The sequence below is a fragment of the Lepidochelys kempii genome, chromosome 13, assembly GCF_965140285.1.
Source record: "Lepidochelys kempii isolate rLepKem1 chromosome 13, rLepKem1.hap1, whole genome shotgun sequence".
Classification (NCBI taxonomy): domain Eukaryota; kingdom Metazoa; phylum Chordata; order Testudines; family Cheloniidae; genus Lepidochelys; species Lepidochelys kempii.
In genome coordinates this window covers 7,756,969-7,781,563 of record NC_136392.1, presented here as the reverse complement: position 1 = coordinate 7,781,563, position 24,595 = coordinate 7,756,969, and the positions used below count along the sequence as shown (strand labels likewise).

The window sequence follows — 24,595 nt, the reverse complement described above, 5'->3', positions numbered from 1 at the left end:
TCTCAAATAAACTGCTGTGTATGTAAGATCATTACTATGGACCTTTTTCACTGGTATGACAGTAACCTGCTCCACTGGGAGCCATTAAAGATCCATATCAGGGGTAGTAGCCCCCTGCTGCCAACAAAGAGGATGGTTACTGTTGTGTCCAAGGAAAAAAGGTCTTTAAACTGAATCAAACTGTTCCTGAACTTGTTGCCTGTGAAGAGCTTGGTATTCTGAGTCACTGGTGTTAACCAACTAATTTAAATATTGTTCTGAATCAGTTCTGACTTATATTAATTTGAGCTTGGATTTAGTTGCAGTACACAGAGCGGAAAATATACCGGTGAGTGGGGTTGTATTGGTCATTCCTAGGGTCGATGATGTTTCGCAAACGCAGACAGGGAAGGGTCGACGAACCAGAGGAAGAGGGCGGGCACCCCGAAGCCTCCAGGTGTGGTTGATGAGCGTTTGTTAAGACAGATGTTTAAAAGGTGGGGGTCTGATCCATGTCTGGCTGATGCAGTCCCCACACCGCGAGAGAAAGTTGTAGGCAACTTGCTGTTGAGGTACGGAAAGTGTTACACTCCCAAGAAAGCCCAAACAGCAGCACATGTCATCTGTGTTATGTATTGTGCTGTAGATAAGCTTGCAAAGGAGTAAGATGTTTTGGAACGTCAGAGAGATGTTGTGCAAAGAAGTTTGGAACAGGAATTGGAAAAACTAAAATTGCAGAATGAAAGCCTGAAACATGACTTGGAAATTGTTGGAGAACAAAATTGTAACCAAGTCTCAGTGGATAACAGTGTTAACCCATACATGTCTGGAAAGAATAAATATACAGGTGGAAGAGGAAGAGGAGCCCCTTCCAGGGCCTCTGGCAGCCCACCCAATAGTGATAGCAAAAATGCCTCAGCCTTCACAGCAAATATAAGAGGAAGTCAATCGGCCTCTGACTGAAACTAAAAAACAAGCACCGGTGAAACAAATGGACAGTAAGAGAACGTGTTTGCCTTAGCTGTTGGAATACGTGGTTAGAAAACATTTAGCTCCTGAAGATTTAAGAGAACTGATCATAACTTGTGCTGGCCTTATGGAAGGAACAGCTTTGTTGGCAGAAACTGACGGAGAATTAAACAAAGGTGACAGAGACGGTGTTATCCAGAAGGTAGCCCGATACTTTCTGACTCCCTCTGAATTGAGAAGGATGGCTTTGTTAATACATCAGAAGGAAAAAGAATCTGTTATGGCTTATTGTATTAGGTTGTTGTTGGTATGCTCCCTGGCTGAAATCGAGGAGAAACAGCTGACAGATTTGATCTATGATGGTTTAAGGAAACCTATTAAGGTGGTCATAGGATCCTGGATGGATTTAGGTCAGGTTGAATTGATTAAAGCAGCTTGGGAGGCAGAAAGGGTAGTAAGTGGAGCAGGTAGTTCTCGGAAAGTGATTAGTGAGGCTCTCTACAGCAATCAAGCAGGATATAATGGCTCCAACCACGCTGATATGGGACATGGTGCTTGCAATGAAATAGGACCAGGCCGAGGACGGGACGGTAGGAGACGTGGAGTGTTTAGTGGAGGATCATTGCAAGCACAGATATGGGCTCAACTTCAGGAAAGAGGGACAGATATGGCCTGTTTGGATGGGCAACCTCTGGAGACTTTGCGAGCTTCTTTAAGTGATTGGATGGCAAGGACTAGAACACAGTCAATGCTGCAACCAGGAGTTAAGGCTGTTGAGACCGTGGGAACAGTACAGAAGATCTGCTGGTGAGTTCTTGTGATTTGTTATCCCTGGAATTGGCTCAGATGAAACTGGCAGCTCCGTCAGGGTGGCTCCACATTTCAGTAAAAATGCCTTAACAACCCCTGTCCCAAAGGTAAATGTTAGTAGCCCAAATAAGTAAATCTTCCGTGGAAGAGGGGACAGAAGGAAACATATAATAGTTGCTGGCATTAATTAATACAGGAGCAAAGGCAACTTCCAGTATTAAAACACCTGCCGTGGGTAGTAAATCACACTAAATTTTAAATACGTATAGTGGTTTGTAACAGCATAACTGGAAAAGCTATATTAAAAGTAGATCTGGTACAGCAGGAAAAGTGAATGATTCATTTGGCAGAAAGACTGGTTGTGAAGAAAGAGACTGTAAATAACCAGGTTATTTCAAAAGGATTAAGAAAGTGAGCCTGTAAAGTTACGGCAGCTGTGGGACTGCCAGACAATAAGTGGATACGGGAATTTCTCATGGTTTGGGCTAGAAAGAAAAGGCAGTGGTAAAGATAGTGGGGAAAAAATGGGTACTGCCAGCTCCTCAATATTCCTATCCAGCAGTACTGTCCCGCACATTAAAAAAACCCTGTTGTAGTATCTAAAAGCACAAGGGGTAGTAGTAAAGTGTCAAAGCCTCTGCAACTCCCCAATCTGGCTTGAATAGAAACCGGATGGCAGATTACATCCCATGGTTGGGCAGAATCATAGAATCATAGAATATCAGGGTTGGAAGGGACCTCAGGAGGTCTAGTCCAACCCCCTGCTCAAAGCAGGACTGATCCCCAATTAAATCATCCCAGCCAGGGCTTTGTCAAGCCTGACCTTAAAAACTTCTAAGGAAGGAGATTCCACCACCTCCCTAGGTAATGCATTCCAGTGTTTCACCACCCTCCTGGTGAAAAAGTTTTTCCTAATATCCAACCTAAATCTCCCCCACTGCAACTTGAGACCATTACTCCTTGTTCTGTCACCTGCTACTGCTGAGAACAGACTAGAGCCATCCTCTTTGGAACCCCCTTTCAGGTAGTTGAAAGCAGCTATCAAATCCCCCCTCATTCTTCTCTTCCGTAGACTAAACATCCCCAGTTCCCTCAGCCTCTCCTCATAAGTCATGTGTTCCAGACCCCTAATCATTTTTGTTGCCCTCCGCTGGACTCTTTCCAATTTTTCCACATCCTTCTTGTAGTATGGGGCCCAAAACTGGACACAATACTCCAGATGAGGCCTCAATACTTCAGATGAGTGTCGAATAGAGGGGAACGATCACGTCCCTCGATCTGCTGGCAATGCCCCTACTTATACATCCCAAAATGCCATTGGCCTTCTTGGCAACAAGGGCACACTGTTAACTCATATCCAGCTTCTCGTCCACTGTAACCCCTAGGTCCTTTTCTGCAGAACTGCTGCTGAGCCATTTGGTCCCTAGTCTGTAGCGGTGCATTGGATTCTTTCATCCTAAGTGCAGGACTCTGCACTTGTCCTTGCTGAACCTCATCAGATTTCTTTTGGCCCAATCCTCCAATTTGTCTAGGTCCCTCTGTATCCTATCTCTACCCTCCTGGGTATCTACCTCTCCTCCTAGTTTAGTGTCATCTGCAAACTTGCTGAGGGTGCAATCCATACCAGCCTCCAGATCATTTATGAAGATATTGAACAAAACCGGCGCCAGGACCGACCCTTGGGGCACTCCACTTGATACCGGCTGCCAACTAGACATGAAGCCATTGATCGCTACCCTTTGGGCCCGACAATCTAGCCAGCTTTCTATCCACCTTATAGTCCATTCATCCAGCCCGTACTTTTTTAACTTGCTGGCAAGAATACTGTGAAAGACAGTGTCAAAACCTTTGCTAAAGTCAAGGAACAACACATCCACTGCTTTCCCTTCATCCACAGAACCAGTTATCTCATCATAGAAGGCAATTAGATTAGTCAGGCATGACTTGCCCTTTGTGAATCCATGCTGACTGTTCCTGATCACTTTCCTCTCCTTTAAGTGCTTCAGAATTGATTCCTTGAGGACCATGATTTTTCCAGGGGGAGGGATAGCTCAGTGCTTTGAGCATTGGCCTGCTAAACCCAGGGTTGTGAGTTCAATCCTTGAGAGGGCCATTTAGGGATCTGGGGCAAAAATTGGGGATTGGTCCTGCTTTGAGCAGGGGGTTAGGCTAGATGACCTCCAGAGGTCCCTTCCAACCCTGACATTCTATGATTATATTATAAAAATATCATTGTAAATCTACCCCTGTTGTGGTCAACATTCCAACTGTAAAGGCCGGGGTAAACGGTTCTGTGTACTGAATTTGTAAATTGTTTCTTTATTATGTTATTAACCTCTTTGAATTAATCACAGGCTACATTATAAGAACTCCTGAGTTCCCGTTAACACCATCTTGGTTAATAGCCTCGATGAAATTATCTCCTTCTTTTACAAAAAATAAAACCACTTCGTTATAGTCTTGGCCTTTATAACATTTTCTGACAAGACGTTCCACAGGCTAATATTCCTGTGTTTATTTCTTTTTGTTTATTTTAAACTGCTTAGCAATCTTATTGGTAACCCCTAGTTCTTGTGTTATAAAAAAAAGAGAAGTAAATGACACTTATTTACTTTCTCAACAACAGTCAGGATTCACAGACCTCTATTGTATTCCCCATTTCGTTATCTCTTCGCCAAGTTGGAAAGTCCCAGTCTTGTTAATTTTTTCTTATAGAAAGTTGTTCCAGACCCCTGATTATTTTTGTTGCTTTTTTTTTTCTGTGCTTTTTTTCAGATATGGCTGTTACATATTAAGTGAATGGTTTTTAGGGATTTATACCCAATGATTCCAGAACCCTTTTTCTTTTGGGTGGTAGCAGCTAATTTAGACCCCATTCTTTTGTACGTATAGTTGGAATTATGTTTTTCCAACGTGCATGACTTTGCATTTGTCAAAAGAAAAGGAGGACTTGTGGCACCTTAGAGACTAACCAATTTATCCGATGAAGTGAGCTGTAGCTCATCAAAGCTTATGCTCTAATAAATTTGTTAGTCTCTAAGGTGCCACAAGTCCTCCTGTTCTTTTTACGGATACAGACTAACACGGCTACTACTCTGAAGCTTGTATTTGTCAGCATTGAATTTCATCTGCTTAGTCACCCAGTTCTGTAAGATCCCTTTGCAACTCTTTAAAGTCTGTTTTGGACTTTACCTTAAAGTTTTGTATCATCTGGATGTGACAAAGTGGGGTTTTATTCCTCTTGTTATGTTGCATGTGAGTCTTACTGTCCTATACTATTGCTGTGTGTACCTCAGTTTCCCTGTGTACTGCATCAATACTTCAGTGGTGGGAATTGGGTATGTGATTTTTGCTGAGGCCCTTGGGGCAGGTGAGGCTGCCCAGCTGTCTGCACCTATGTAACCCGAGACCCAGCACTGGGGATGCAACCAGGTGACACCTTTTGCCCGGGAAGCAAGACAAAGAGACAAGACAAAGAGACAGAAGAGCAACAGAGGGGTGTCAGAGGTCGGGTGGCTGGAAGCTGGCAGTCTGCATGGGGGGACTGGAAGAGGGGGAGTTCAGAGCGTCTGGCACAGGACTCTCACAATGGACTGGCTGAAAGTCACTGATTTCTGTGCTAACAAGTTCTGTCCAATGCTGTGTTCCTGTCGACTAATAAATCTGTTTTACCGGCTGGCTGAGAGTCACGTCTGACTGTGGAGTTGGGGTGCAGGACCACCCTCTGGCTTCCCCAGGACCCCCGCTCAGAGAGAGGACGCATGCTGCCCCAGAGTCCTGACTGTCTTCATACGAGAGAAGCTGGGAGCGGCCAGGCAACCCCAGGGGTCACCCCAGCCACCACCCAACTGGGGACGTGGGAGGGGCTGAAAGCAGCCAGGCACCTACCTAACCAGCAGGGGATCTTCATGACCAAGTTCCCCATTGGTGGAGCTGAGATGGTTGGAGTTGGAAATGGAATTGAAACTGAAGGAGTTAGAGGATCGTGAGAGACAGAGGCAGCATGAATTGGTGATGGCGGAGCTGAGGAGAGAGACCCCTACTGTGGTGAGTGAGGATGGTCCCAGGGTTGCTAAGCCCGCAGGGAACTCTGAAATAAAAGCTCTGCCTCAGTTTAAGGAAGGGGATGATATAGATGCCTTCCTCACTGCCTTTGAGAAGGCTTGCAGTGTGCACCAGGTTGACCCTGTGGACAGGCTTTGGCATCTTACCCCCTTACTGGGTCCCAAAGCCATAGAGATGTTCAGCCAGATGGATTAGGTGGAAGCCGGGGACTAAGAACTGTTCAAACAAGCCCTGCTGCACAAGTTTGAGCTGACCCCCGAGGTGTACAGGAAAGGGTTTCAGAGTATGCAGAAGACCCAGGAGATGACCTATCTAAAACTGGTCACGCTGATTGGGGAATACACCCCAAGTGGGTGAATGGGGATGGGGCCCAGACCAAGGAGGACGTGATTGAACTAATGGGGCTGGAACGACGACTATATGAACTCTGTTCCCCTGACCTGAGGATGTGGCTGGTGTACAAGAGGCCGAAAGACCTGCGTCATGCAGGGCTGAAGGCTGACGAGTTTGTAGACAGCAGGTCAGGATATGGAATGGAATCCCAAGGGGACAGGCCCACATCAGTGCAGAAGGGGGGCCACCCAGGGGCTTCCCTGAAGGGAGTCTCAGATAATTCCCTCCCAAGAGGCACAGCCAATACCCGAGCTGACTGACCAGCCCCAGGGGACCAACAGGACCTGAGGTGTAATTCCTGTGGGCAGAGGGGCCACAGATGGACCCAGTGCCAAAAGCTCAGGGGCAGGATGAGCAAACCGAGCCCTCAAAGGGTTAACTGGGTGGGAGCCCAGCTGGAGGAGGGGCTGGCTCCTCAGGCAGAAGGGGTTGGCAGTTTAGCAATGGCTCAAGAGCAAGGAGTCTGCCAGGCCATCTCCTTGGGGAGGCTTGATGCTCTGGATTCAAAGTTTTCAATCTACAAGGTGGGCGCGGGATGGCCCCTGAGGAGCGAGTGCCTCATTCCCCTGGAGGTGGATGGGAAGCAGGTCACAGGGTACTGGGACACGGGCGCTGAGGTGACACTGGCCTGGCCTGAGGTAGGGGCCCCAGACTGGGTGGTGCCCAACACTTACCTGACCCTGATGGGCGTGTGCAGGACCCCGTTTAAGGTACCCATGGCAAGAGTACATCTGAAATGGGAGGCCAAGGAGGGGCCCAAAGATGTGGGGGGTGCACCCCCGAGGTGACGATGGGGGGTGACCAGGCGGATTGGCGGGGCAGCCCCCAGAGTGCCCTAGTCATCACCCCTAGCCAGAGCCAGCGAAGGGCACTCTGCCCTGACACCAGGGGCAGTGCCCTACCAGGGGCACAGGTCCCTACCCCAGTGGGAAAGGAGCCACTGGGAACAGGTCTTGGCGGGGCTGCGGCCTCATACCTAGCCACTGAGAGGAGGCAGGTCCCCACCCCTTCCCCAGCCGCTGAATTCCAGACCGAGCTGTGGAAGGATCCCTCCTTAGAAAACCTGAGGGAACTTGCTGGCCAGAGCAGGGTGAAACCCCTGGGGGAAGGCTGCTGGGAAAGATTCCTGTGGGCGAAGGGAATGGGCTCCCCAAGGGGAAGTGGAACTGTGGGGGATCAGCAGACAGCTAGTGGTCCCCCAGAAGTACCACCACAGGCTACTGTACCTGGCCCATGATGTCCCTCTCTCAGGACACCAGGGAATCCAGCACACCAGGCAAAGGCTGCTACATAACTTTTACTGGCCCAGGGTCTTTGATGCCATCCAGCAGTACTGCAGGTCCTGCGACCCCTGCCAGAGGGTGGGGAAGAGCCGGGAGAAGGGGAAAGCAGCTTTGAGGCCTCTGCCTGTCATAAACGAGCCTTTCCAGAAGGTGGCCGTGGATATAGTGGGATGGTGGGCTACTACTGGAGGTTCGTGCCCCACTTTAGCTCCATAGCCACCCCCATCACTGAGCTATGTAAGAAGGGTAAGCCAGATAAGGTGGTCTGGACAGAGCAATGCCAGAGGGCTCTCTGTGCTCTGAAGGAGGCTCTGATCAAGGGCCCGGTGCTGGTAAACCCGGACTTTGACAAGCCCTTTATGGTGTTCACCAGTGCCTCAGACACTGGGCTGGGTGCGGTGTTAACGCAGGTTGGCGGAAAGGAGGAGAGACACCCCATCGTGTACCTGAGCAGGAAGCTGCTGCCCTGGGAGCAGAATTATGCAGCCACAGAAAAGGAATGCCTGGCCATGGTTTGGGCCCTTTAAAAGCTGCAGCCATATCTATTTGGGCAGCACTTCGCCGTGTACACCGACCATTCGCCCCGACATGGCTACATCAGATGAAAGGGGCCCATGCCAAGCTCCTGAGATGGAGTCTCCAGCTTCAGGATTATGACATGGAGGTGGTCCATGTGAAGGGGAGTTCCAGCGTTATAGCCGATGCTTTTCCTGGAGAGGGGGGCCGGAACTTCCCCAGGCCACGAGCTAAAGTGGTCCCGCTCAGTTCTGCCTCAGAGCGGGGAGAGATGTGACAAAGTTGGGTTTTATTCCTCTTGTTATGCTGCATGTAAGTCTTACTATCCTACACCAATACTGTGTGTACCTTGGTTTCCCTGTGTACTGCACCAATACTTCAGTGGTGGGAATTGGGTGTGTGAGTTTTGCTGAGGCCCTTGGGGCAGGTGAGGCTGCCCAGCTGTCTGCACCTATGTAACCTGAGACCCAGGAGGGGGGATGTGACCAGATGACACCTTTTGCCCGGGAAGCAAGACAAAGAGATGGAGGAGCAACAGGGGGGGTTTCAGGGTTGGGTGGCTGGAAGCTGGCAGTCTGCATAGGAGGATTGGAAGAGGGGGAGTCCAGGGCGTCTGGCCCAGGACTCCCAAGATGAACTTGGCTGAAAGTCACTGATTTCTGTGCTAACAAGTTCTATCCAACGCTGTGTTCCTGTCGACTAATAAATCTTCTGTTTTACTGGCTGGCTGAGAGTCATGTCTGACTGTGGAGTTGGGGTACAGGACCACCCTCTGGCTTCCCTAGGAGCCCCGCCCGGGCGGACTCACTGCAGGAAGCTCATGGTGTGGAAGGGGATGCTGAATGCTTCCAGGGCAGACCCAGGAAGGTTGAAGCTGTGTAAGGTTCTTGCCCTGGAGACAGTGTGCTCAGAGAGAGAAGGCATGCTCCCCCAGAGTCCTAACTGGCTTCATACGGAGTATGACTGATCCATAAAGGACTTTCTCTCTTATCCTATAACAGCTCACCTTGCCTAAAAACCTTCAGTAAGGGTTCAAAGACTTTCTGAAGATCTTAAGCAACCCAAGAATATATAATTCAAGGGGCTTGGTTCTAAAATTAAACTAAAATTCCAGTCATAAATATAGGATCAGCTGTAAAATTGTATAACTTCACTGAGAATATGAAAATGTGTCAATGAAAATGTAATTGGTGCACATAGCATCTTCTATAGCTTATGTACAGGCAACTGAAGTAAACTTACATGCCCTCAAGGGTCTTAGCAAGTCACACGCCCTTGTTCCTACCACCTAAGCATTGGTGCAACATGCAGGAAAACTAAGTCACCACATATAGTACTTACGCAAAACAGTCAAAACTCACATAGACTCGTTTACAACAAAAAGTGTACCAGGTAACATATGCCAGCACCTGGAAAATAAAACAGGGTATTATGGAATAGTACCAGAAGGAAATGGATTATGGTAAATACCCAAAGTGAAATGGAAACAAATATTAGGCACACAGTGAAAACTGGGCACCCTAATCATAGGAGGAAATTGAAATTTGAATTAAAAAGGGGGTAACCGCACCATGAATTTACAATAAAAAAAGGGTTGGTGGGAATTACATAAACTAAACCCAGATATATGTTGATATCAAATGGGAAAGGATAATGTTGTAATAAATAGCCTGGCCTATGGACCAAGGAATGTAATCTATTTGTGAAGATGTAACTCATTTCCAATACGAACAATATCAAACATCCTCAAATAACCAACTTTATGACTCAGCCTGGATTAACATTGCCAAATTTAAGGAAAATAGAGTGGAATAATACAGATTGGGTTATGAAAATACAAATGAATCAACGCACACTAGACCAAATAGACCGGTCAAGTAGACTAATAATATCCATAAATGGTATGCTTGCTCGAAAATTTTAAATTGTTAAAAAAGCTGTAGAAAAACTAAGATCTCAAATGTGTACTTGTTATAATGTTGTATGTCAAGTAACAGCATAAAATAAAGTTAAATGGGCCATGTTATTTAAAATTTCTGAAACTGCAGCATTATTCCTTGTATGTTTCTGGTTTTGAATATCAAATGTGTAAGCAATATAAAAAAAAACAAGCTTAGCGAAAAACTTATAAAATTGAGTTGTTGGATTATGCTACTAAAAATTGTAGATAATGTTTTAAGTTTTATAGAAACCAGAAAAGGAGACATATGATCTAATAGTTAGTGAACAAATTGTGGGTATGATTGATGCGATATTACAATTATCTTTGGTAACTGAATATCGAATCAGGGACTGTTGGGATGGTGCCGAATTGGTGTGGCCATACTGAATGAATGGTGTGAGAACATGGCTTGACATGACTGAACTGTGAAAGAGGATTCTGGGAGCAAAATCCTTCTCTGAGCATCAGGCAGATGCCAGAGGTGAAACTGAATGGCTCCAAGCTGCATGTATGATCAATACTGACCTTGGAGTCAGCAAATATGTCCACTTCAAAGCAGACAACACGTGTAGAGCATCCTGAGTGGGCCATGGGCTGACCGGGGCATCTCGACCCTGTTGAAGGACCCACACAGGGGGCTGAAGTGGATGATTGATAAGGGAGTGAATGTGGGGTAATGTTCAGTTGGCACCACTCTGCAATCTCCTCCTAAAGTATTAATTAGGCAAAAATTAGTAGCCACACACCCACTGGACGTGCTTTTAAGACATGTGACTCCTTTGAGGAAAAAGAGTATAAAAATCAAGCAAATTAAATTACTGTTGGGGGAATTCCTTAATTAACGCTTAAAGAAGCAATGCTGCTAGACAGAGTAGCCAAAACTCTGCTCTGTGGGCTGGAGTAGGACTGTGAGCCTGAGGGGTTTCCAGGCAGCCAAGGCCTGGCCTTGAGGGAATCCGAGACAGATCAGAGGGCTGAGGAGACCAGACCTGGAGGAAGAAATCATCCATAGAATTGATAACCACCTTCTCTGTTTGCCAAGCAGGACCTGTGTGAGGCTAGCACAGGACCTGTTTGTGTATGTTTGTGAAAGAGAGGCTCACGAAGAGGAATGTATAGCTCTTAATGTATAGTTCTTAAATGTCTAACATAGGAGTTATGTGCTTAATGTAACCCTTTACCCGTTGTGTAATTCCTTCTCAAATAAACTGTTGTGTATGTAAGATAATTACTGTGGACCTTTTCCACTGGTATGACAGTAATCTGCTCTGCTGGGAGCCATTAAAGATCTCTTTTAGGGGTAGTAGCCTCCTGGTGCCAACATTTGGTAGCAGAGGATGGTTACTGTTGTGTCCAAGAAAAAAGTGCCAACAGTTCCCAGTTTTTGGAGCTGTGCAGGGTTTACCACATGCCAGGATCCCGCTGATGTCTTTAATTATTATTGTTATTATATCCTGTTTGCATGAGTGTATTGCCTAGAAATCCAAATCAAGGCCCACGGCCTGACTGTGCTAGGCACTGTGTAAACATATAACAAAAAGGCTGACCTTGCCTCCAAGGGCTCACAGTCCACGTGACAGATAGGACTTGACGGGAGGATAGACGAGACCAATAGGGTGGGGAAGGGTGGGAGGATACCGTAACAAAATAAAGAAAGATCACCAGACAAACAGAACTCACAGCTCATGGTTTGCTTGACAGTGCCAGGATCCAGTGTTTTCCTGGCCTCGTGGCAGAGGTGGGTTTCAAGGAGAGATATAAAAGAGGTTAAAGTTTTGCAGCATGGAAGAACCCCGGAGTCGATTGGCTGAACAGGTTGCACAAGGCTGTGAATCTGATTCTTAGAGGTGGCTTGTCCCTTGTGCCAATGTTTTAATTGTCTAAACAGGAACATTCTTGGCCACCAGAACATTCAGATGAGGAAAACCAGTGCCCTTCCATTAAAGCCGTGCTTTTCTCATGTCTGCAAGATATATTCCTTCTGTGCTGTTCTGGCAGTCAGGGCTGCCTTCAGGCTAAAGCAAGAATTATCAACAGTTTGTTTTCTAACACTGCAGGGAAAACTAAGCACTTAAACAGAGACCACAGATCTGCAATAAGAAGCAGAGGAGAGCCCAAAATGCCCCTAAATTCACTCCAAACTGCCGTACCTTGTGCACACTTCATCAAACAGTTCAGGATTTTATCTATTGTTGATGCACTGGAGTTAAACTCTTTTGTCTTTGGGTTGTTTGAGTGATGCATTCCTTTGGCTCTTCCATGGCATTTTTCAATGTTATGCCACTTTTAATTCCAATAATGCTCTTTAACACAACTGAAGTCCTGCTTTGATACATTCTAAATCTCTCCTTATTTTATTGGGTTGTGGGCGCCTGAGGCATCCTTTCATAGAAGACTTGTGTAAAAGATGACAAGCCCCGCAGGAATCTTTCAGAAAAATAGCTAAAAGAAAAGATAAAACTTCCTCATTGCGCTCTTTTCACTAAGGTTAGGGTGTGTCGTAGTTATTATTTGTACAATAGTTTATATATATGGAGTCAGGGTAACAAGGATTCCCATAACAGCTATGCATGAAAAATCTGTCATTCAGAGAAAACTTTATCCCAGCTCATCTTTTTTACCTTTTCAAACAATATAGAATCATAGCACTGGAAGAGACCTTGAGAAGTCATCTACTCCAGTCTTCTGCATTCATGGCAGGACTAAGGGCTTGGCTACACTTGCAAATTACAGCGGAATAAAGGAGCCCTGGGCGCACTAGCTGACTACCCGTCCACACTGGCAAGGTATGTAGAGTGCTCTGACTCCATGGCTACAGCGCTGCTGGTACTCCACCTTGGCGAGTGGAATAACGTTTGCTGCGCCCCCACTGGACAGCCACAGCGCCAGTGCGGATGAGGTGTTGCATTACTGCGCTCTGATCAGCCTTTGGAAACGTCCCATAATCCCCTTAAGTCAAGTGGCCATTCTTGTCATTGTTTTTGAATCGCTGCAGGAATGCGGATATGCCCTTTGAAAGCTCCTTTTCTGACATCCAACTGCTTATTTGCTTCGAGACAAAGCAACCATTAGTGTGGAATGCTGTGCGTGAGAGAGAGAGGTGGGGGGGTGTCTGCTGCTGTCTGAACTTACAAGACAGCACGCTGACATGCTGTCAGCCCCCCCAAAAACCCACTCTCTCCCCCCACATACACACAACACACTCCCTGTCACACTCCACCCCACCCCCTCCCCATTTGAAAAGCACATTGCAGTCACTTGCATGCTGGGATAGCTGCCCATAATGCACCGCTCCCAATGCCGCTGCAAGTGCTGCAAATGTGGCCACGCCAGTGCGCTTGAAGCTGTCAGTGTGGACAGACTGCAGCGCTTTCCCTACTGCGCTCTTCGAAGGCTGGTTTAACTCAAATTGCTCTACATCTGCAAGTGTAGCCATGCCCTAAGTATTATCTAGACCATCCCTGACACAGGTGTTTGTCTAACCTGCTCTTAAAATCTCCAACAATGGAGATTCCATAACCTAGGTATTTACAACTAAAGTCATGCTGGATCATACTAGTTACCTTATTGATTAAAGAGAATAAGATAAGCGAACGTGTACAACAGCTTCTCGTAAAAGAGAACATAATGTGTAATGTAATGCAAAAAGAGTGCCAATCTATTCAGTGTCATTATTTTGCATCTACAGACCTTGGCCAAAAACTGCAGAAAGTTCTAAACATCCAGCATCTGCAAATCAGGTGTCTCGAGTTGGGCACCCTACAATGGAGGCACCCAGAATCATTAGTGACTTTAGACAATCTTGAGCCTGTCAAAATCATCAGTGATATACCATAATAATACAGATGATAATTACTAGTCACATGCCTTTATGATCTCCTGAAAGACACTGAGGCCCTGATCCTAAAAGGTATTTAGGCAGCTAACTCCCAGGTAATCTGAGCCTCGGATACCATAGTGATGGACACAGTTCAAGAGTCTGAATAGAATATATTATAATGTTGCATTTCCGAAACCCAGTGTGGTCTTACTGAGGTATCACAATGTGAAGTGTTCTCTGCGGTCCAATGAAGATTTAGGGAATGTCTACATGTACATGCTGGGTGAAGATGCTCTATGTGGACAGGAGAGAGTTCTCCCATCAGCGTAATAACAACCACCTCTGCAAACAGCAGAAGCTCTCCCGCCAACATAGAGCTGTGCACACGATTCCTTATGTCGGTGCAACTTACATCGCACAGGGGGAGGATGGTTTATTCACACTCCTGAGCGACATAAGTTTGCCAACATAAGCTGTAGTACAGACATAGCTTTAGAGTGTTGTTTTCAAAAACACATATGGAAGCTGTCTACACAACTCCCACTGTAAATCAATGCTCGACAGTGCTTTACAAAACATGATCATTACTAGCTATTCATTATACTTTTTTTTTTTTTTTTGAAAAGGGGATGTGAATGATTTTCAGGTTTGAGGGTCCACATATTGGGCTGCTGTTCTTTGCAGGCACAACATTTGTACCCCAAAACCCCTAAATAGAAGGTCAGGCCTCAGCCAGCCAGAAACCATGCACCCTTTAAACCATTTTAGAAAGAGCAGCTGTTGCTGGTGTTGGCTAAAAGTTATGCTGAATCATTCAACTTGGCTAAGCCTGACATGGGAATCTCACTGATAGTCTCCAGAATAAATACTGGCAAAGGTGAGAAAGAGTTAGGCCAGATACTTTCAGAGAAAACAAATGTGAATCATCACTGCTTGGTGACAATCCTGAGATTATAAAGAGAACAGTTTATGGTTGAACCATTCCTCATTTTGGCCAATTTTTTTTCCATCGGATGCACATACATTCAGGGATCACATTGGGCCACATATAGGGATCTAGGTCAGAATTTAGCTCTTGATCCGCCCTCCCCCCCCCCCCCAAAAAAAAAGAAGAAGAGAAGAAGAAGACTGATTATTGTGCCCATTGTTTAGTTTTCTTACCGTCCTTGTGAGAGTGAAGAACCAGTATGTGAATGCATTATTTAGTCTGAGAATTATGGTAGGTTGTTCACACTTTTGATTTTCTATATTCTGCCTTTTCATTCACTTACATTTCAACATTTCCCCTCCATAGGTTTGTAAGCTGAAGAGAGAAAATCAGACTTTCAGACAATCAGAGCACCGAACGACAAGAAGACCAAAAATGAATAAGCTACAGACTATACAAGTCATCAATGTAATTGATCCAGGAAAAGGTTAAGGGTTGACTAGATCACAGTCTACAAGTGCCTACATGGGGAGGAGATTTCTGACAGTAGGTAGCTCTCTAATGTAGCAGAAAAAGGCATGATTAAATCTTGTGTCTGGAAGCAGAAGGTAGACAAATTCAGCCTAGAAATCGGATACACATTTTTAACAGTGAGAGTAATTAACTATTGGAACAACTTATCTAGGGCCATGGTGGATTCTCCATTACTTGAAGTCTTTATATCAAGACTAGATGTTTTTAAGATATATGCTGCAGCTCAACCAGAAGTTATAGGCTTGATGCAAGAATTATTGGATGAGGTTCTCTGGCCTGGGCTAGGCAGGAGGTTAGAATAGGTGGTCCTTTCTGGCCTTTCTGTGAATCAACATTGCCATGCTGTCCCTCCTTCTGTAAACAAAGATATAATCAGCAAATGTGACAAAGATGACCCAAGAACTTCACAAATCTCTTAAAAACTCTGGGATATAACCCTGTCGGAGGAACCCATCCGGGAAAGAATTATATTAAAATGATACTGACTCTATAAAATATCAAATAGCATAAAGAAACGCTTTTCTTGAACTATTTTGTTATAACACCACAGATGGTTAAAATTGAATGAGTAATTAAATTCAATTTATTTTTTACTTTATGCGCTGTTTATTTATTTTGTTCATATTTTTCTCATCTTCTGCCATGAAAGTCAATAAAGTCATTATCGCTTTTGTTTACAGCTGTCATAAATATAAAGGGAAGGGTAAACCCCTTTGAAATCCCTCCTGGCCAGGGGAAAGCTCCTCTCACCTGTAAAGAGAAAAGGAGGACTTGTGGCACCTTAGAGACTAACCAATTTATTAGAGCATAATAAATGCTCTGTCACCTGTAAAGGGTTAAGAAGCTAAAGGTAACCTCGCTGGCACCTGACCAAAATGACCAATGAGGAGACAAGATACTTTCAAAAGCTGGGAGGAGGGAGAGAAACAAAGGGTCTGTGTCTGTCTATATGCTGGTCTTTACCGGGGATAGACCAGGAATGGAATCTTAGAACTTTTAGTAAGTAATCTAGCTAGGTATGTGTTAGATTATGATTTCTTTAAATGGCTGAGAAAAGAATTGTGCTGAATAGAATAACTATTTCTGTCTGTGTATCTTTTTTGTAACTTAAGGTTTTGCCTAGAGGGGTTCTCTATGTTTTTGAATCTAATTACCCTGTAAGATATCTACCATCCTGATTTTACAGGGGGGATTTCTTTATTTCTATTTACTTCTATTTTTATTAAAAGTCTTCTTGTAAGAAAACTGAATGCTTTTTCATTGTTCTCAGATCCAAGGGTTTGGGTCTGTGGTCACCTATGCAAATTGGTGAGGCTTTTTATCCAACATTTCCCAGGAAATGGGGGGTGCAAGTGTTGGGAGGATTGTTCATTGTTCTTAAGATCCAAGGGTCTGGGTCTGTAGTCACCTAGGCAAATTGGTGAGGCTTTTTACCAAACCTTGTCCAGAAAGTGGGGTGCAAGGTTTTGGGAAGTATTTTGGGGGGAAAGACGCATCCAAACAGCTCTTCCCCAGTAACCAGTATTAGTTTGGTGGTGGTAGCGGCCAGTCCAAGGACAACGGGTGGAATATTTTGTACCTTGGGGAAGTTTTGACCTAAGCTGGTAAAGATAAGCTTAGGAGGTTTTTCATGCAGGTCCCCACATCTGTACCCTAGAGTTCAGAGTGGGGGAGGAACCTTGACAACAACCATTTTTACTCTCAGGTTCTTACGCTCTAGCATCAAACTGTTGTTATCAGCCACCGTTTTTATGGGCCCAATCCTGGCAGGTGCTGAATGCCTCTGGAAGACATTGATTTCTGTGAGCTCTGAAGGTGCTTTGTGGATCTGCAGGATTGAGAACTTCTGGGAACTTCACTACACTATGCCTGGTGCAGTGCCACCAACCATGATCACTCTGGCAGGTGCAACTGTCCTCATTAGCCTGTGCATGTTTGATGATCCTGATGATGAGGGTGCTTAGCCACTTTCAGGGTCAAGCTTTGTAGTTAAGCATCTAGCTTGATATTTTGGTTCCTTCAGAGGAGACATAAAATACATTTTCCATTGGGTAAGACATTCTGCAGCTCTCGCTGCAAACAAAGAGAGAGAGAGAAATTTTCTCTAGACATCTCTTAAAATCGGTGACTAAAACCAAAGCAATTTAAATCAAAACTCCTGAGGCAATGATGAATCCTGCAGGACTTCTCCAAAATAATAGGGGTTCAATGGGCTGTGGCTTTTGAGCTGCATATGGCATTTGGGGTGAAAAATTCCTTTGTTTATTTCTAGCTCACTCTCTTAAATGTCTGAAGAATTTAGGTCAGATCCTCAGCTGGCATAAACGCATGTAGCTGTATTGGGGTCAGTAGACAGGCATGTAAACCCAAAGGGTTGTGCAGGAGAGACATTTTACTGACACAGGGTGTATCACACAGAACCTGAGATGATAACAGAGAACCTGTCAGGGTGAGGGCTGCGAGAGACACCCAGGAATTGTAAAATTGTTAGCTCTTTAATCTTTTGATCATTAAACATACCTACCAAATGTGTCCCCTCTACTGAAGCTGCTACCCAGTTCATAGCCTTGTGTACGTGATTTACACTGATTACTTCCCAGCACAGGTTTGCCAGTCAGGAGTGGGAAGAGAGGCGTTCCTTGCCCAACAGCGCTGTACTGGGGAAGTCCCTAGTGTAGATGTAGTTATTCGATCAACAAAGCTGTGCTTTTATCAATAGAGTTTGTGCCACTGGGTCTGCCAAGCCACTACTGCGCCTCATTCAAATCCCTGCATAAAAACCTTACCTCCTCTAGGTTGCCCATGACCTTCCTCAGCCCACTCCCTCCCTGCTGTGTGTGGCACCTCTTTGTGTCTATAGCGGACAAATACCTCACCCGATTTTGGACGCTATAAGGAAATTTAGCAAAATAAATAATATTCAAAAGAAGCCTTTGTTAAAAGGCTTAGTAGAGGGAGGTCTGCACTGAAGTAGACTTCCCGGGGACGTAAGCTCTGCATCCCAGCAGCCCTGCAGCCATGACAGCCTTAAAAGGCCAGTGGTGTCTGGGCACAGTTATCTGTCATGGTGAGGCTCAGGGAGGAGGCAATCTTGAACGCAGGCTGGGTGACCAGTTAAAAAGGAAGCAATGTGATCTAGTGGTAGATGAGTCAATGGACAAGGAAACATCATTTCTGTTCTGCTGTGTGACCTTGGGCTAGTCATTTAATCTCTCTGTTTCCCCTTCCTTTGTGCTTGTTTATTTAGAATATAAGCTCTTTGGCTCAGAGACTTCCTCGTCTTTTTCACATGATGAGAGACAAACATCATGTGTGTGTACAGCACCTGACACAATGGGGCCACAATCTCTATTGTGACCTCCACGACCTATTTATAAACAACAATAATATAAACCAAGATTTGGCGAAAAGTGAAGCCCAAAGCCTTGAAGGTTCCCTGAATGCATCCTTCCCTTTGCTACTGCATTCAGCACATCACAGACATCAGGCCTCTCACATCTAACTTCCACTTAAGAAGCTTAAGCAGGAGCTTCTGATTTAGTTTCTTAAGAGCGAGCAAAACTTGAGAGAGGCTCATCCATCTCCAAATGGCTGTTGGGCAGAGTGAAAGCCCCAGAACAGAAGGGCAGCAGTGTCCTATGCAGTCTGGACATCAACAAGCCATTGTTTAATGTCACTGCAGCCAAACTGCAATGGGAAAGGCTACATTGCTGCAGCATACCTGCTGTTCTCCGCCATTCCTGCAGGTGTATGGACAGAATGGCTGACTTTAAGTTATGCTTATACTTTAAACAGGCACGTGTAAGATTATGGAAAGATTTAGCTTTTAAAAGTCAAACACAAGGCCAAATTCTTAAACAATATGAAATTGTTGTGATGTATATGTTGTAATATGCTATAGGCCGTATGGGCCTAGTATAAATGCTGTATGCTTGACATGAGGACATGAGTTGCTTGCTGGCAGCTGAAGCAAGGGTTTAAGGTTATGAGCGGTCAAGAATTGTCTGCGTAAAACAAACTTGGTCATGTCCCTAAGAGGAAATGGAATGTTTTGGATTATGGCAGCCTGCCCAGAACTGCTCTTCTGGAGTTATGGATGAAAGGCTTAGTAAACAGACAAAGAGCTACTGATGCGACGGACTGGTCTATGAAAAAGGCTGTTTGCTATAGCTGAAGTTGGAATCAGACATCAACCCAGAGTCCTGAAAAAGAAGAGGCGTGTAACACGGGGCTCCCCACTCCTTGTGATCGGACTGAATTTTGACTGGCCATCGGGGTTTCCTTCGGATCTTCAGATTCTGGTGTAGTATGAAAGGAGTGTGAATGGGAAGTGAGTGGAGTTTATATTGTAATCAATAAAAATATTTAGAGTATTATGAACTAACACTGTGTCTGGTATCTGTCTGCTCCCCAATCCCGTAGGGAGGCCTCTATCAGAGCCTAACAAAATGGCCCTTAAAATGGGAGTCCATGCGGGCTGCCAAAACACTGATGCGTGCTTGTGATTTGGCTGGTAGCAACCTCACATGCATACAACCCCCTTGCATAGATTACTTCGGCCAACAGCATGAATAACCTGAATGAGGTGGTGTGCACAGACATCTCTGCTGGGTCAAGCAACTCACATATATAATAATTCAGACCAGGACCCCCATGTGTATAAAATCCATCACTTGAGAATGCAAATGACAATGCAGAAAAATAATTGCATATGCAAGTTATTTACACCAACAACTGGGGAGGAGAGGGCCCACATTTTGAAAACTTGGCCCATTCTGCCTACAGGGCATTTGATGCATTCCCTTTGGCTAACCTTCTTGTTTCTGCCTATAATTATTTAGAGATCAGAGAGTAGGGCAATATATTTTCTTGGACCATCTTCTGTTGGTGAGAGAGACAAGCTTTCGAGCCACACAGAGCTATTCCTTAGACATTTTAATTGTAAAGTGGTATTTCAGCTGGAATCTTAGCTCTGTGGGAATTATTGCTCTGTGTATTTCCCCCTCTATTTTATTCATAAAGATAAATGTGATAATCATGAAAAGAAAATAATAACAAACTTTGAAAATATTTATTTTTTTTATTTGAGTTCCGTTGTAACATAAGGTGGTAAAGACTAAAAATCTGTCATTGCTGGTTGCAGCCTTGTTACTTTTCAGCAAGGCCACCACTGTCTCTTTCACCAGTAATTGTTTCTTTCATTTGTTTGCCAGTACTGTATATTTCAGAAGGAACAGGCACTGCGAGGTGTGGCTCTGAACTCTCCAGCTGTGCATAATGGGTACGCTGGAGTGTGTCACCCAAACACGCCAGAGAACAATAGCTGCAGCCAGCCCCTACCTTGGCCTTTACTGGCAAATAGCATTGTCTCATTGTCCCCTCCTGGAGAGCCTGGGCTTCAATAAAACCAAAACAAGAATCTCTTCATAAATACAGATGCCCCATGGCACTTTTTTTCCTTGGCCAGGACAGGAAATTATGCATTTTACCTCACCCACTTCATACAAAACAGACGCATACCAACTCAAACAGGCATGCACGCACCCAGACACACCCACAAATATAGACACGTACACAGACACACATAGGCAAATGGAAAGATACAGACACATTCATGCAAACAGGGAGGCACCCAAAGATGCAGGGGGGCACAAACACACACACAAAGGGATACAGGAGACTATGCGTGCGTGTACACACACACACACACACACACTGGAGGATGTGAACACACAGACACACACACAAAGGGGACATGCACACACAGGGATGCTTGTACACAAAGGGGGACATGCAGGGGGATACATACAAACCCAAAGAGGGACATGCACACACAAAGGGGGATGCCCAAAAGGATGGACAGACACACACGCAGAGAGAATCTTTTTCAGTGTCTGGGGTCAGGAAATAAAACTGACCAGCACCCTTGAATTCGTCCACCCCCTTCCCTTGCCCCCCATCCTTCTCTCCTCTCCCCCATCAGCCTCTCTTCCTTTTCCCCGTCCCCTTTCCCTCCCTTCACCAACTTTCTCTTCCCTTTCCCCATCCTCTCTTCCTTCTCCCCTATCCCCATCCTCCTCTCCCTAGGGTGACCCCCAGTCACAAGTCCCCCCCGCGCCTCCCCGGGCGTCTTGGTTCGTCGTTTCTCTTTCTTTCGCTGCCACTTTCGGTTTTAAAGTCACCCTGCGCTGGGGATGCGTTTCTATTGGTCCAGCTGGGATAAGGCCACCACCTTAAATCCTCCTGGATTGGTTTGGCTCTTCATCAATCATTTCTAGAATCTGGGACTCCAGAAGGGCTGAATGGAGAAGGAGGGAGGGAGAAATAGAAACTGGCGCACAGAGGGAGAGAGCAGCTGCCAGAGGCCAGGAGGAGGTACATGTGGATGGCTGGCTGGGTGGGGAGAATGGGGTATTCAGTACAGTGTGTATAGAATAATGCAGAGACAGTGTAATAGATTGTAAGGTAATAAATGATCTATATAGTGACTATTTAATAATGATTATAGGGATCCAGATTATTCTTCCCTGTTTTCATTTAGGTCCTTTTTGTGATGAGGTTTATTGCAAAACTCAGAGGTCTGATCATCTATTCTGCTGAATATGATTTTCAGTTCCCTGAGGGGGTCAATGGTCAAGGTGTGCAGCCTTAGGGAGGGAGGGTGGCAGCTAAGGGCTGGCAGGAAATACAGGCTGGGGAGAGGTATGGAATAAGCATGGATGAGTTTATATTTATTCTGCTTTCAATGGCTGATCAAGTGCAGCAGTGCAGAATGAATGGGAGCTGTGTGTTCTCATTGTCAGGTTATGCGCAGCAGTTACTCCACAGGATAGTATGGCCATAGCCTGGTCTGTCTGGGAATGTACTTAGCTCTGGGGATACAGAAAAACAGACAGCCATCGGTACAGCCTAGGCACCCCGTTTAAATGATGTAGATTTAAATAATGTATTAACGTGGCTCAGGAACTGGGGTGACGGACAAAGTTGTAGTAAAAAACCAAATGAATGAGCACTTGATGTTACGTTACCTCCCTCCCTGTTTTTATAGCAGCATGATCAGGCCACACAATTTGGGCAAAATCCTGGCTTGTTTGGTGTTTATTGATTTTTGTTTTGGTCACTAAATAGCTCAATTTTGGGTGTGTCTGGGAGGGAGCACAAAGCACTTGGGATGGGCTGAGACCTCAGGGGAGGAGGAGGACATGTTATGAAAGAGACAGTGGGGAAACCCCCCCCCCCCCAGCAACAATGTTTTGTTATAATTTCTGATAATTGGCTGTGGGTTATTTTGTGGGAATAGAACAGGAGGGAAGGGGCTGCCAATAGGCATATATCGGTCTTTTAAGCTCTGTTTTTTTTCATTTTGCCACTGGTCTGCATGCTGATGGGGCAGTTTTGTGTTCTACTTGGGGGGTAAAGATGCGGGACAGTGATATCTGAGCTGAATTAATGTTAAGCTGGGTGACCTTATGGTTTGACATTCACCTCTCCTCAGAAACCTTCGCTGAAGCCGGGTGAGGGTGCATGGGAGACGCAGCACTGCGTCCACATGCTCTGAAAGCCGCCTGCTTCTGTAGTGTGCAGCATTGTTCCTCCCGCAGCACGTCCGTGTGGTAAGTGTACACTCAGCCCAGGCGCTGGGCCCTGGCGGGGGCTGGGGGTTCTGAGCTGTTTTTCCAGGAGACAAGAGGATGACAGAGAAGGGGATGGAGATGGAGGGGCCTAATGGTTTATTTAACTGAGGCAAGGGAGGGAGCCTTGCCTGTGCTCCGGCACTCAGCAAGGAGTGTCTGTCGGGTTATTCTCGGTCATGCACCTGCTGTTGCCACAAGGCAATCGCCTGCCTCAGCCTCTGTCAGGAAATGAATCTCTTTTTCTACCTACTCTGCAGTTCCTGCCATCCCCCTCTCCCCCTTGAGTTAATGATCAAATTAAGCTTAAAAGCTTCCCATAAAGGGCCAGATCCTGCTCTTGCTTAGACCAGTGTACATTAGGAGTAATTGTGTGGAGCCCAATGGAGTTAACCCAGACACATTAAAAACTTTCCCATAAAGGGGCAGATCCTGATTTCACTTACACCGGAGTAAATCAGGGTATGTCTACACCAAAGTGGCACACCCACAGCACTGCGGCTAAGCCGCTGGAGTGCTGCAGTGTAGATGTGTCCTGCATCGACGGAAGGGGTTTTTCCATAGATGTAATTAATCTACCTCCCCGAGAGGTGGTAGCTAGGCTGATAGAAGAATTCTTCTATCAACATAGGTGCATCTACAGTGGGGGGCTAGGTGAACTTAACCATGTTGCACAGGGAGTGAAATTTTTCACAGCCCTGAGCGAGGTAGCTAGGTCGATCTAATCTTTAGATGTAGACCAGACCTTAGTTTAGTTCCAGATTAACTCTGGTGTAAGTGAGAGCAGCATCTGGCCCTAAATTTAATCCTGTGGCATAAGCAAAAAATCCAGAACATGAATCATGAAAGATCACTGCCCCACTTGGAAACTTTTAGATCTACGATACATCACCCAAACCACATTCAAATGTTACGCACCCTTTTCTCTATTTCCTTTAGCATTATTGCGGATTGCCAGGTAATATGTGGGAGCTAATGGCTCACTAGAGGTCCCCTTTCAACTCACACCATTATGAGCAGCACAGAACATTTTACTACCTCATACATGGGCTGATTCAGTAGCAGGCAAATCAGGCAGAATGCATGTCATACTGAGATGTCATCATGCTTTGAGCTTGGTATTAATGAAATTATATGATCTCCTAGAAAGTAGAAATACTCTAGTGCAATAATGAAGGTATTTTATCTTATTGTAATAATAATAATTAATACTTTTCAAAGAGCTGGTTGACTTTTTTGCATAACATTTTTTAACTTGGAAAATGGCTCCTCCCCCCCCCCTCCGAAAAAAAAAATCTCTGGCAAAAAATTTGTCAAAAATCTTGAAATTTTTCAATTTCCATGATGTTTTCTGTGATTTTTTTTAAGCAATATTTTTATCAATGCAATGGTATCACAAGGTACCATTCAAATGTTCCAAATTTTAAATCAACAATAACTATAGTTAAATAAAGAATAAAATGCAAGACTATTGTTATTTCATTATTATCTTTTCTCTTCCTTGTTGTACTTTGTCAATCAGAGCACAGCACCATTTTTATAATGAGCATGAATTGGATCATTTGCTTTTCTTCCATGGGCAGAGGGGATGCCAATCCAGTGGCTGTCCTTGTGGGCATAAATATAAAACTTCACTGCACCATCCCTTCTTGCGAGCATATAGACTCCTGAAGGGGCATGCAGGGATGTGGCTTGATGGGATTCTAGAGCTGCTGGAGGAAGGAG

General features: G+C 45.2%; 2 protein-coding genes across 5 annotated transcripts in view; both read left to right on the top strand.

Moving 5' to 3' along the window:
• The first annotated feature begins 1,041 nt into the window (after positions 1-1,041).
• LOC140896974 (uncharacterized) lies at positions 1,042-16,283 on the top strand. 2 transcript variants are annotated; one of them, XR_012154653.2, is made up of 3 exons: positions 5,578-5,805; positions 12,596-12,743; positions 15,072-16,283. XR_012154653.2 is itself a non-coding variant. In XM_073309205.2 (2 exons), the coding sequence occupies exons 1-2, from the start codon at positions 1,076-1,078 to the stop codon at positions 15,082-15,084; spliced, it is 693 nt and encodes a 230-aa protein (XP_073165306.1). In that variant the 5' UTR covers positions 1,042-1,075; the 3' UTR covers positions 15,085-16,283. The 2 variants fall into 2 exon arrangements, 1 of the variants encoding a protein (XP_073165306.1); XM_073309205.2 differs by lacking the exons at positions 5,578-5,805; positions 12,596-12,743 and adding an exon at positions 1,042-1,755.
• A 5,234-nt stretch (positions 16,284-21,517) lies between these two features.
• SLCO4A1 (solute carrier organic anion transporter family member 4A1) overlaps positions 21,518-24,595 on the top strand; it is a 45,574-nt gene continuing 42,496 nt past the window's right edge. For 2 of the 3 annotated variants that reach the window (XM_073309120.2, XM_073309121.2), the window contains exons 1-2: positions 21,518-21,614; positions 22,735-22,852. The gene's annotated coding sequence lies outside the window, so the exon portion shown is untranslated. Of the gene's footprint in view, positions 21,615-21,647; positions 21,705-22,734; positions 22,853-24,595 lie in introns of those variants that run through there. The other variant, XM_073309122.2, reaches the window with a different exon arrangement.